Source organism: Echinops telfairi, unplaced genomic scaffold (genome assembly GCF_000313985.2).
Source record: "Echinops telfairi isolate 266 unplaced genomic scaffold, ASM31398v2 ScPeMD7_9;HRSCAF=40, whole genome shotgun sequence".
Lineage (NCBI taxonomy): Eukaryota > Metazoa > Chordata > Mammalia > Afrosoricida > Tenrecidae > Echinops > Echinops telfairi.
The window spans coordinates 58,879,382-58,893,230 of record NW_022103906.1 but is presented as its reverse complement, the minus strand read 5'-3'; the positions used below and the strand labels follow the sequence as shown (position 1 = coordinate 58,893,230).

The 13,849-nt window shown below is 48.3% G+C and overlaps 1 protein-coding gene across 2 annotated transcripts in view; it reads left to right on the top strand.

The window, feature by feature from the left end:
• Positions 1–57: 57 nt before the first annotated feature.
• Positions 58–13,849, top strand: part of STOX2 (storkhead box 2) — a 142,535-nt gene continuing 128,743 nt past the window's right edge. For both annotated transcript variants that reach the window (XM_004696139.2, XM_045286705.1), the window contains exon 1: positions 58–321. In XM_004696139.2, coding sequence (XP_004696196.1) covers positions 156–321 — 166 coding nt within the window. In that variant the 5' untranslated portion in view covers positions 58–155. The remainder of the gene's footprint in view (positions 322–13,849) is intronic.

Genomic DNA, 13,849 nt, shown 5'->3' with positions numbered 1-13,849 from the left:
GGAGCCGCGGCGGGCGGTGTAGACGCCGACGAGGAGGGGCCGGGAACATGTGCGCAGAGTCCGCGCGGGTCGTGCCCGCCGTAGACGGATGAAGCGGCGCGCCGCGCCCCGGCGCTGAGGCCCGAGCAGCGGGGCGGCAGGTCGCCAGCCCCACCATGAAGAAGACGCGGAGCACCACCCTGCGGCGCGCCTGGCCTAGCGCGGATTTCTCGGACCGGGCCTCGGACCGCGTGAGGTCCCGCAGCGAGAAGGACTACCGCCTGCACAAGCGCTTCCCCGCGGCCTTCGCGCCGCAGGCTGCGCGGGGCTACATGACATCAGGTTGGTAGCCGCGGCGCTGCGCCCGCCCGCCCGCCCGGGCCGGGTCCGCGGGGGCGTTCGGTGCGGCGCTGCTGGGGAGCTGGGAGGGGAGCACGGCGCTTGATGGATGTGCTAAGTTATGGGCCAAGCAGGGGGGAAAATCAGCTCCCATCCACCATTTTGTACCTCCGCAAGATCCCCAGCAGGCCCTCCCAATATGGGGCTGGAGAGCTATTCGTTAGGTACGATCAGGGAGGGGGACGAGCCGGACTTGGGCTTGCAGGGAGATGAATGACTGCAACCCCCGGCGCGGCAGCCTCCTGGAGCTTTGTGGACGAGCCTGCGCCCGCGGTTGCCTGCGGTACTGGGCTGGCTTGCTCCTTTTGGGGGCATGGAGACAGCCGTGTTTTTCTTACAAGGGAACAGGTTCCACGCACAGTTGTCGGAGTCGGGGAAGAGCTCGGCAAACGTCTCGCGCTGGTCTGAGTTGCACCTTGGAGCTCATTGCATGCGTTCTGCTGGGTATGCGGATTGAAGGCGCCCACGATACTGTGTGGCTTCGGCTTTGGCGTATGTTGCATTGGATGAGGTTGTATGGACAGAATGGAGGCTGCATCATGCATTTTGCATGTCAGGCAGGAAGGACAAACAGAACGATGAATGAGAGTGCAGGCTTCCAGCGCGGAGGCTTCCTCTTAGCTGCCATGCAGTGGAAGGCGTTTCGGAAGGAGCTAGTTCCCTTCGGACCTACAACGGAATGGCTTTGGTCTGTTTCTTGGGAACCCAGGAATGAACACACCGGAGGAGATGCTAAGGAAGGAAAAATCCGGAAAATCTTTCCATTTCTTCCTTCTTATTGTTAACCACTTGTATGAGATGATGTGTGAGACGTTGATTTTTGTTTATTTGCTTTTCATTTGGAAAGAATTGGTTTTCTTCTAGGCCACAGAGGAACGGAGATTATGTTTTAAACCACATATTACAGCACATCACTCTAAGCTCTGTCTTAACTGGGAAGATGGCATTGAACTTGTGGTTGGTATTTACAGTCTAGCGCTATTATCTTTCTCCCAAACCAGCAAGTCCTTTAAACTGTGGTCGATATCTCATGCTTTAAAAATGTCTTGTGACCATATTTCCATGAATATAAACCTTAAAGAAACTAGCTCCTCCCCCACCCCCACCCCCTACCCTTTTCCCAATCTGGTGACATAAGGATGTTGTACTATTTTGGCAATAAGGCTCCCTTGATTTTTCTCTTTCATGAAAAGCCAGATTTCTATCGGAAGGGACAACTACCATTTATACTTCAGTAATTTAAGTTAGTCACTGCTGTGGTTGCTACAGCCTTCAGACCTGCAGCAGCAAATTTTGAAATCCACCTGAATCCAAATCTACCCTCAGAATGCTTAATCTGCATGAACTCAGGTCTGCACTGAGCGCTCAGATCAAGTTTAGGTTTCCTATATATGTGTGTGTGTGTGCACTTTGAATGCCGTCATTCTAAATAGCCCCCACCCCTGTCCCCTTGCTCTTCTCTGGAACTTGTGCCAACGCCAGTGACACTCTCAGGGAAGAGATGGCCATTATTTTTTCAACAAACCTCCAAGGAAGACTAAGAGTGTCTGGCACATTCCCCTGGAGCAGCGGTTCTCAACCTGTGGGTCGTGACCCCTTTGGGGGTTGCTTTCACAGGGGTCACCTGATTCATAACAGCAGCAAAATGACAGTGATGAAGTAGCAACGAAAATAATGTTATGGTTGGGGGTCACCACAACATGAGGAACTGTGTTAAAGGGTCGTGGCATGAGGAAAGTTGAGAACCACTGCCTTGGAGCCTAGCTTGACCCATCTTGGCATTCCTTCGTAGTGTTCACATTTTCAGTCTTTGAGAAAGAACGTCTCAGCTAGGCCAGTGCTTCAGGTATCTTGAACACCTGGGGCAGAAGCTCTTGGCTTTAATTGATTTCATTGTCTTATTTCCGTTCTTGACCTCCAGATGGTAAGATGGCCTTACGGTGATCATGAAGGACTGCTTGCTTCAGAGTGGTGGTTTTCTGTGTAGATTCAGCACTTGGTTTCTGCTGAGAAACAGAGAACCAGAAAGGGGGGAGAAGAGCTGCGTCATTCGTTCAGCATTTTATGGAGTGTCTCTGAAGAGCCAAGTGCTGACTAGAATCTTGTAGTTAACGCAGGGCTGGATATAATATGGCTTGTGCCTTGCGAGGGCGGACTCTAACTTCTTTTTCATTTTAAATGGTCGCCACTACATGCAATGAAAAGCAGGTGTTGGTGCTAACCGAAGGAAAGCGTGACCATTAAGGATAATCACAACAGAATGTGGGGGAAATAGGTGGCGTCTTTCTCAAATGACCCGTTGGGGAGCGTCCTCCCCACTTCCTCTCCAAATAGGACTCCTTTCCAACGGTGGGTGGGTGTCGGCAGGAACAGATGATCAACTGAGGCATTGTTTACGGGAAGTTCTTTCCCTCTTGTGAAATGTGAAGGACACCCACTTGTATCAAAGCTAGTGATTTGGGTCACCAATCGAGCCTTTGTCACATAAAGAAATAGAAAATGAAGCACCTTAGAAACACATGGGGCTTTTCATATTTCTTCTTTCTGTTTGTCCAGTCCTTTGGCCTAGTAGCTCCTAATAATATCATGCTGCGTTTTCAGTAAAAAGATGCTTGTTGTTGTGTGTGGATTACTCGGGTTCAGAGGATGAGCCTCCTCAGAGAAGCACTAAATAACTGAGCAGAATACCTGCGAAGAGGCTGATTTTAGAAAGCCCTTCCAGCAACTACTCAAAAGTGAAGCACAAAACCACCCTTTTAAACTTGAGGAAATGGAGGTCGCTGTCAATTTTCATAAATATGTGCCAGTAATGGTCCTTTTGGTCTGGAGTGCTTACCACACACATAGTAGGTGCTTCAAGTGTCACCCCATTTATGAAAGCAAATGTTCAGGTGGTCCAAAGCAAACTTTGTCATGAGACAGAGCCATTTCAGACAGTCTTGTCCTCACTGCTAAGTAACTACCAATTTGAGAGATGGTTTGTGGCAATGGTCTTGACCTTTAGCCTTTGCTACACCTTTAGGATAAGCCGCAGGTAAGCTCAAGAGGTGAGAACAGGTTCCTATAAAATTAAAGGGGCTCTGCAAAGGGACAGTTAACTAGAGAATCCTGGAACTTTAAATCCTAGCCCGTGCAACCAAGTCTAAAGTGCATCCCTTGATTTACAGGCCTCCTAGCACCCGTCAAGCCCGAGTTCATTGTTCATCTTGAATATTAACTTCCTGGTGGTGGCTTTTGGGCAGAAGGAGGAAATCCTTGCCTTTTGTTCCAATCAAGATGACCAATAAATGTGCATGGCATTCTTTGAAGAAGAAAGAGGTATTGACCCAATGGATGTAGGATCATCCCTTGGCATTTGCTCACCTTCGACACTGATGTTAAACAGCCCCCTTACAGTTTTGCTACATCAACTAGACAGAAAAGCAAGATTTCCTACAAAGAACGAACTGTCTGGTACCATACTCACTTGGTAACTTACCTATGAAATCACGCTCACGTCCCTTTGTGAATTGATTTTCAAGGCCTGGAGCCATGGGTTGATGAAGTTGTTAGAGTCTTCTCAGTTAAAACTGTGGGGACTGTGACCATTCCCCTAATGGGTGCTACTGACTTGATCCCTTCATCCTTCTCTGCTCACAGCCTTGGGGGTGAGCGCGCTTCTTTATATGCCACATATATTGCTAACAAGTTTGAGCCATTCTTCCTGATGACACTGAGAAGTAATTTTTCCACTCTAAAGGCCCTGCAGAGAGCAAGTTCATTAAAGACTTTGATTATGAATGAGCCAGCCCCAAGTTAGGCAGCATTCGAATGTAGTACCTATTATTGTAAGAACATTAAACATGTTTTTTCATATTGTTCATACTTTGAAAATTAATTTTAATTTATCTCTCAATTGTCTTATTGAAATATCTTCAAATATGATTCTTATCTTTAGAACTTTTAGTAATTCTATTAAAAAATAATTTTATTGAGGGCTCTTACAGCTCTTATCACAATCCATGCATACATTCATTGTGTCAAGCACATTTGTACATTTGTTGCCATCATCATTTTCAAGACATTTTCTTTCTACTTGAGCCCTTCCTTGGTATCAGCTCATTTTCTGCCCTCCTCCCTTCTCCCTCCCTCATGAACCCTTGATAATTTATAATTTTTTTTTCGTGTCTTACATCGACCGCTGTCTCCCTTTACCTTAAGAACGTTTCTAAAGCATAAAGCAGGCTTTGAAAATGTGTGTGTATGTACGTGTGTATGCACATACACACACATACATGTATATATATGCACACACACATATGTGTAGACACCCACATCTATAATACTACAGAAATAAAGGATTCAAAGATGGAAAAATAGCAAAGCCCCAAACTGACATCTCAAGAAAATATAAGCTTTCCTGGCTACTTTAGATAACTCGAGTCAGCGAGGAAAGACGGCCAGCAGGCCACCTTTCTTCGTTGATTCATTTTCATTTAGTGGGCACGGATTCTGGGACACAGTTGCCTGTGTGCCCCAGTTCCTTATGTTCTTTTCTTGAAGGAGACCGAGTTTTTCTGGGGGTGGAAGAGAGACACTAGGTTCTAATCTGGGCCTGCCACCACCAATCGGCTGTGTCCCTGGTGAGTGACCTGACCTCACCCCTGGCCCCACGCTTCCACTGCAGGGTCGGCCTCAGCGGTGGATCTGTCATGAGCGAGTGCCAGAATTTTGAATACTTATCCATAAATTGTTAAACAAACAGACAACCTCCCCCATACCCCCCCACCCCTTGTCCCCCTTTCTCCTTAGTGGCGTCATGCACTTCCATAGCTGGGGATGACGCTCATTTGACATTGGAATCTCATTATCCCAGCATCACCAGACATCGTGTTAAATGTCTACGCCGTAGCCAGCCTTTGCCCTAGTAACCAGAGCAATGGAGTGAAATGACAGACTTGGACTTAGCCAACTCTCATCCTGTGCAAGTTTTAATAAACAGCGGCCTGTCACTTCCTTTCCCCTGGTTGCTGAGCTCCATTTTCAGCCTAGCTGCTCCAACTGTGTTTTAATCTGAAACTACCTCTGTTGACTCCTTTCATCAGGCAAGTGGAAGGGAGGACTAGTACACTTGGTGGAGAATGACTTGATTCTGTATTTCCCTGGAGAACACAAATGTGCCTACAAAAGGTCACCTCTCTTGGTAGTTCAATATCTTTTACACTCTTGTGAAAGTTTTTATTTAAAGAGAAATGGGAGCATATTGTGTAAAAACGCCAACGTGCTTGCACTTCCAGAACAAGTCTAGCCTTACATTCCTTATGCTCGAGTGGTTGAAGACAGCTTAGACTGGTGTGGCCTTTGGTTCAAGATTGCTTATGCTGAATGCAGGGACAAGTAGAGCCCAATCAGCAATATCTGTTTAGATCCTGGTCGGTTGGATAATGTGTGGACTTATGAACTGAGGCTTTTCTGGATCCATCCAGAGACTGTGTGGTCCTGAATCTATAAGGTCTAAGTTAGAGGTGCTCTTATACTTAGTTAGAAAATAGAGCAAAGTCGCTTCTTGGTGAACCTAGAAGGAAGAAATGGCATGGGTACTTTAAAGAAAAGTGGGCACTAGGCTTTTCCCTAAGCAGGAAGGCAAAGGCAGAGAGAAGGGGAGGTTCCTAGGACCCTCCTGATGTGAAGGTTGTGCCCACAAAGAGGCACCAATCAGGCTGTGACCTGACTGACAGGTTGGATTCCACCCCCTACACTTCCATACATCGTCAAGTTGACATAAACTCATCTAACCATCACAGTAGTCAATGCCAGAACATTCTTATTTGAAATCAGCCACAACCACTTGGTCAGAACCTTCTGTTGTCTGTCCTGAGTCTATCCCAACTCGTCTTGGATCGCTATGACAGAGGAAGTCTGCTCTTTATCAAAGGCTGCAATCTTTATCAGAGTAGGTCACCAGGTCTTTTCTCCCAAGGAATTGCTGGTCGATTCAGACAGCCAAGCTTTCAAACACGACCAAACCCAAACCCAAACTCACTGCCATGGAGTCAAATCTGACCTTTAAGGGCAGAGTAGAATCGTCCCTGTGGGTTTCTGAGACTGTAGCTCTCTATGGGAGTAGAAAGCCTTGTCTTTCTCCCATGGAGCAGCTGATGGGTTCAAACTGCTGATCTTACAGTTAGCAGCTCAACGTGTAATGCACTACGCCACCAGGGCTCTCCACTCTGTCCTGCTTGTCTTTACTTTTCAAGACTGTTATTTAAATCTGCCGTTCCTTCGCAATACCTTAAACTGATCTCTCTTCCAGCCCAGTCCACCCTTCAGTTATTGTCCTAAAGCAAAAGAACCATTGTAGGAATGGCGCTGGACGGGGCAGTGCCCAGTTCCAGGGTGTACGGGGCTGCAGGGAGTTGGGGCCGACTCTGGCCCCTCGGGACAATAACAGAGCAAAAGAGGGATCATGTTGCTTCGCTTCTGAAAGTAGCCCAGACCTGTAGATGAAGGCCTAGCCCAACACTCTGCATGGCGTGCTCGCCCCCTTTTCTGTGACTTCTTCCCTTTTCTTATCACTCGGGGGCCCAGGCCCCGTGAGCTCTTTATCCCCAGCCACTCGTTGGTGTTCTTCTGTGCCGTTTGCAGTTGATGTTCTATTGTTGGAAAGGCCTTTCTATCATTAACTGTCTGATAGACTCTTATTTCACCGACTGGAACAGCTACTGTTCCCCTTTCTTTCAGCCTTCCTCCGAAGCCTTTTTGCAGTGAACCACTCCCATGGCATTTGCTTTGTGCTCGTGTGGAAAGGCCATTGTCACATTGCACTGCCCCACGTGCTCACCTGCACGCCTCCTTGTTCAGGACAGCGGGCTTCTCAGGAACGGTACCTGCTTCATTCACATCCCTGGTGCGCCAGCAGCCACAGAGCGTGGCACACGCCAGGCATGTGGTAAATGTTTTACTGGATGAATGACTAAATCTTGGCCTCTTTTACAGAGTGGAGGGAAGAGATGTCCTTTGCATTCCTAGTATGAGTTGTCATTTTATATATAAGGAGTCACTTCTATCAAAAAACAAAACAGAAAAGTGTGATCCTATGCTCCAAAGGTCTCCTGGTGTGATTGGTAGACAGGTCCAGTAGGCAATGGTTCAACCACTAGAAAGTAGTAAATAATGGAATGTAACCCTGATGACGCGGTCAGATAGACATTGGGCTGCTTACCGCAAGGTCGGTGGTTCAAATCCACCAGCTGGTCCATGGGAGAAAGATGAGGCTGTCTGCTCCCGAAAAGATGTACAGTTTCAGAAACAAAACTGAAAATCACACTCTCAACCCTTGAGTCGATGCGATGCAAGGGGTTCAGTTAATCGTGCAGTGAGGTGACTGGTGTGGAGCAGAAAAGGAGCGCAGAGAAGAGAAGGGTGTGGATTAGAAAATACTGCTTGATGGGGGAATGTGGAGAGCCTGGAGTCTTGGAGGACTGAATAGGATTCAGGAAGTCAGAGGATTGGGAGAAGGTTGTGGGACCAGCATGAGCCAAGGCCTGGAACTAGAACTGGAAATATGTACGTGGAGTGCCCCCTCTATCACTTTGAGATGTGTCTTGAGAGAACGCTAGCTTGGTTGGATGGGGACTTGAAATTCAGGTGGGAATTCACAGGTGCGATGTGATAGCTAATCGATTTTTGAGTGTGAGAGAGAAAGGATGAAAGGAGCCTTTTAGGAAGATGTGCTGGCAGTGGTTTGTGGGGAATTGGAAGAGAGGAGGGTGGAGAGGCCAGGAGACATCGCCAGAGGCGGTGCAGGGGTTGGTGTGGGAATCCGGCAGGGAGATGACACGGCTCCCTGACACTGAGGCACTAGCACCACACCCTCCGGGTATTGTCGCCCTGGTCACTTGCCATCTTATACCATGCCTAATGTAGTCTTGGATTTGACCTACTTTTTAAAACCTAAGTGCCCTTAAAAGTCTGTGGCATGACATAGGTTTCATTTGCTTAGTCTCGTGTTCAAAGGATTTGTTTATCTGGCACCAGGTTAAGCAGGAAGCATGGGAGTGCATAGAGAGGGGAGCCAGGGAAACAGTGGGTGGGCTGTCCCTTGTAACTGGGACTGGAGCTTGGGAGGTAGCAGGGACTTTTGTCGGAAGAGTAGAATAGGTGACAGGGGAGCTGGACCAAGTAGGGCAGATGATGAGTTGCCTTCGGCGCAGGTGAGGTGCACTGTCGATGTAGAGATAAATTTCAGGCAATTAGAAATGCAGACCTGGTGCACAAGCGGAAAATGAAGGCTATAGGTAAGTACAGGTTGAAGGTCATCCACAAAGTGTGGGAGTTGAGACAACAAGAGTAGGTGAGCTTTTTGTACTTGATGTTCCACTTCTTGGAAGGCAGCAGATGACTGGGTTATTTTTATTTCCAGCAGATGGAGGGTTGATTGGATCCCATGAATATTGAGGACCCCCTTTGGGTTTCTCCAAACCCAGAGCACTAAGGTTAGGATGGCCTGGAGATTGTCCGCCGCCCTGTTCCCCAAAGCAATGTGCTGTTTAATTCTTGGATTTGCTTTATTAGTGTTTTGGTTTGGTTTGGGGCCTTCGTTCAGAAGCTGCTGTTGAAAGGGGTTGTGCTTCAGGGGTCCGTTGTTGGGTTTGAGGAAGAGCTCCATCTATGCTCAGAGCAGCATCAAGACTAGCCCAGCTCTGTAAACAAAGTACATTTCAAGCATCTGTCATAGGCCCGTTCCGCTGAAGAATTATGGGTTAGCTCACTCATACACACAGTTAAGAATCTCCATTTATCTTTCCATGTTAATCCAGGATGGCCCCTCCAGGCCAGGTTTTCTCTTTTTGAAGATAAAAGAGAAATCTTTGGTAGATGCCTGTGGGCATTAGGGGTAACGGGAAGTGTGTCTGGCCCTCCCCATCTCTCCGGCCAGAGTTTCAGACTGAGGGCCCAACTTGCTTTGCTGTTAGCCCCTTCAGGTCACCCCACTGCAAGTTCCTGTCTGGTTGGTTCCCTTTGGAAATCATTTCATTATAGGATACAATGAAGGCCTGGTAGCAGTGCAGGTGCACTGAGAATATGTCCGTTTTTGGAAGCTGAACCTGCATTCCGCTCTATAGAAGCTGAAATCACCATGTAATTGCCTTCCTGGCTTTCCTTACAGCGCTTGGACCAGTGACCCCAATTCACTGCCAGGCAGTGGACGCCGGCTCATAGCAACTCTGTAGGACAGGGTAGAACTACCCTTGTGGGTTTCTGAGACTGTAACTCTTTATGGGAATAGAAAGCCTTGTCTTCTCTCCTGGAGTGGCTGGTGGTTTCGAACTACATTTCACCAATGACATACTCCCTCCCAGACTTCGAAGCTGACACTTGTAGGGCAAGAGCGTGGGGACTGGGAGGCGAAGAATGCCCTGGAGATGGCTGCGGTGGTATCACCATGGAGGCGGCTGCTTTCATATCTGGCTCGGGTGCAGTGATGTCCTAGTGAAGTGGGGCTGGCCGGAGAGCCCCAAGGCTGACTCGTCCATCTTCCCTGAAGTCCTCGGAGTGACTGTGTGGCCCAGTGATTCAGTACCGACATGCGGGCCATGGGGTCTGACTGTACAATCCAGCCCTGTCATCAGTGGTGCTATCTTGAGGAGGCATGATCCCCAGTCCCAGGGCCTCAGTTTCCTCATCTGCACAGGGGGATGATTTCTTTCTTGTTGCTGTTGTTAGTGCCGTCAAGGGGAGTTTCTACCTGCAGGGACTCCCTGTCCCCTAGGGCTGCCCCGGCTGTTGCCTTCATGGAGCAGGTGACCAGGGTTTCTCCCATGAACTCTCTCTCCTCTCCCCCATGGCCTGCAAGTCGATTCCCTCTCAGGGGACCCCAGAGGACGGGCTAGACCAGCCCCTGTGCATTTTCTAGATGGTGGGTTAGTCTGAGTAAACTCGGGAAACCAATCCACAGAGACTCAAATGTATAAAAGAGATTTTTATATAAAGGGTAAGTGTACATTAAGAAAGCATCCCAACCCAGTGCTGTCCAAGCCCATAAACCCAACATTAGCCCATGTGTCCAACACTGAGCTACAAAGTCCTCCTCCATCTCGCAAAACACACGCAATGACGCCGACTGCAGGAGGAAAGCCGAATCAGTGAGCGTGTAAGCATCTCAGCGCTGGCAGGGGTCTCCACTTGGCTGCTCCAGCATCCAGGGCTGCATCGGGGTAGGTCCATGCAGCTTCTCTTTGGGGATGTCTCGCAGGAAGTGAGCCTTGCCAGCTGAAGTAGGGAACTGGCGAAGGCAGCTGCACCCTGGCCCGCTCACCACAAAGCAAGAGACCCGAGAAACTAGACCGAGCCATTTCTCTCTCCCCTCTTCAATTAACTCCACATGTGTTTATCAGCCAGGTTGGCACAATAAATCTTAACTGTTCCAGATGGTGACTCTTAACAGGAGTCGTAGGGTTCAAACTTACCAGGCTTTTGGTTAGCAGCCGAGCACTTAGTCACTATATCACTAGGGTTCTTCTACTACCTTTGAGGTTTGGGGTGAAGCACTAAATTAACACTCAGAAAGCACTTCATTATGAGCTTGATAGATGATGTTGTTATCAGGAGCTGCTGAGTTGTCTCCACCTCATGGCAACCCGGTGTGCCACACAAGGAGACACTGCCTGTTCCTGCAACATCTTCACAACGGTTGTTACCTTTGAGCCCATTGTGACAGCCACTGTGCCAGCCCACCTCATGGAGAGTCTGTCTGGTTTCCCTGACCTCGCCTGTACCCAGCATGATGGAAAGGATGTGAGACAAACACTTGCCATCATCTCTTCTAAGGAGCAGCCTGGCTGTGCTTCCTCCTAGACAGATCGTTTCAGTGTTCCATATTCTTCACCAGCGCCATGCATTTAATGCATCAGTTCCACAGTCTTCCTTACACACTGGTGTCGACGAGGTGATGGCAAATATGATGGGTTGGGTCCGACACACCTTAGTTGGTCAGGCACATCTTTGCATCTTAATACTTTAGAGACCTCTTTAGCAGCAGGCTTGCCCATTGGGACACACGTCTTTGTTGGCTCGGCGGCTGCTTCTACTAGCATATAAGTGAGGTTGGTGCATAGGAAGCTTTATACCACCACTCCCTGTTGGGGACTCCTATCAAAAGCGTCAGAGTTGGTTTCTGTCGCATAGAAGCAAGAACACCGCCCGATACAGACAGTAAGCAGGAGCTCCATCAGCTGTCGCCTTAAACCAACAAAGGAAAACTCGCTGCCAGCCAGTCGAGGCCGATTCATAGCCACCCCACGAGGGCAGGGTAGGACTGCCCCTGTGAGTTTCCGAGACTGTCATTGTTTATGGGAGTAGAAAGCCCCGTCTCTCCCGAGCATCGAGGAGCAGCTGCATAATCATAATCACTACCCCGCCAGGACACCGGTGTCACCTCAAAGTGTAACTTGAAGAGTAAATTGTATACATGCTGCCTAGGTGCCATCCATGTGTGCCCATTCATTTTGTAACAAGACTCCACAGCACAGCCCATACGCCTTTCCTTTCCTCAATCATATTCTCCTCCCGTCTGCTTTGCATCTTGGGACTCTCTCGTGATTAAAGCCCAGCTCAGTGCTCTTTCCTCAGGGAAGCCCCTGGCTGGATTGAATCGGGCGGAGCTGCCCCTTCTATACTCCGGCAGCACACTGTGCATCCCTCTGACATCACCTGTGTACATCTGTCATCGTTTCCTTGCCTGATGATCAGCTCGTTGAGGACATGGATCACATCTTAATTAACTTTGTATTCTCAGTGTACAGCTAAGGGCCAGGTGTACTCGTATCGCGGCCATGTAGATGCATAGCTGTGGGTTGACCTTGCCAAACTAAGACTCCCAGTCGTTGGAGGGAACTATCCCGGATGTTTGCCTCGCACTTCTTTCTTTAACTACATTCCTAGCCAGTCCCCAGAGGGGTCCGGAGGGATGGTGGCGGAGCAGGACTGGGAGCCACCGAGTCCTTTGGCTGGACCGTGGGAGCAAGTGGAGGTGAGCCGGGCAATTTAGAGGCATCCCAACGGTGTGCCTACAATGGGGCACCATGATTTTTCATTGCCATTTCCACCCAAACTTTTCGAAGCCCCCGCACATGCAGTCTTCTGTTTCAGGATAGCTTAAATTCCAGTGTAGGTTCTTAGTGAAATCAAGAAACAATATAGCCTCTTTGAGCCCACCAAACTTCCATTGTAAAGCATCACTTTAGAATAGACCGTAGAGGTTGTAATCATAGGGGGACTTCCAGTAAATGTAATGAACTGATTTGAATTTTCATTATGATTGGTGTCTAAATAATTAGAAGAGGTATTTGGACCCCTACCTCTGGTCCCTGCTTGCTCACTAGTAAGTTAGAATGGGGCCAGTGGACAAGCTGTGGGTAAAATGAAAACAAACAAAGAAAAACACAAAATTCACTGTTTGACCAGGAAATGAACAAGCCCCAAAGTGGGGTCCAGTGAGGTTGAACTTAGTGTGAGTTGAGTTTTTCCACTTTTCTAATCATGATTCTGCCTTCTTACGATGCAGTGGTTTTATACAGCAGTAGTGCATAAAATCAGAGAAACCCTTGCTTGGAAAAACTGCCATACTTACTGGTTAAGCTTACCTTGGTTTGTATGATCTATCAATCCTCAGGTTTTTCGTCTGTCAAATGACAAAACACCAGTATCTCGTTTATATTTGATATGTATATTAAGGGAGCAAATAAATGCAAAATCATTAGCACAGCACGCAGTTTTTATGATTGCGTTTTCGCCATTATTGTGCTACTATTTCTTTTGGGACATCACTAGATACGATTGACCTGTTCCTGTGTGTTTTCTATTTGAGGATGCTCCAGAGTTAAAAACACAAACCAAACTCAGGGCCATGGAGTCAGTTCTGACCATAGCAATCCTCAGAACAAAGTAACATGGCCGCTGGGGGTTTCCGAGGCTACAAAGCCTCCCCTTTCTCCTGGGTCTGGCTGGTGATTTCAAACCGCTGACCTTGTGGATAGCAGCCCAACGTGTAACCCACTACACCACCCAGACAAACAAACAAACCCACTGCCATCAATGCAATTCTGACTCCTTAAAAACAGCTTTCCATTAGATTCTTTGCCTACCGTTTGGTCCTCTTACTTGTAAGCTAAATATTCCAACTCTTCGTGATTTGCGTATGTCATCTCTTCAGAAAACCCACAGAAGTATGCATTTCTACGAGGAGCCTCTCTTGCCTGTGGATTTCCAACTGAGGAAAAACGGTGGCGTGCTCCCAGTGTCCCTTTGACACAGAAGCCTGATCGAGTCCGGCCTTGTCTGCATCACGGACACGGCTTGCTCTGAGGCACTCATTTGCACTTTCTGGCTGAAGGTAAAGGAAGAATAAAAGGCCCCTGGCCCATGGGCTCAGCTGTCTTGGTGTAAGCAATGCAGGAGGCGAAAGGCGACAGGTCTAAGGTAGAGCTCCCTC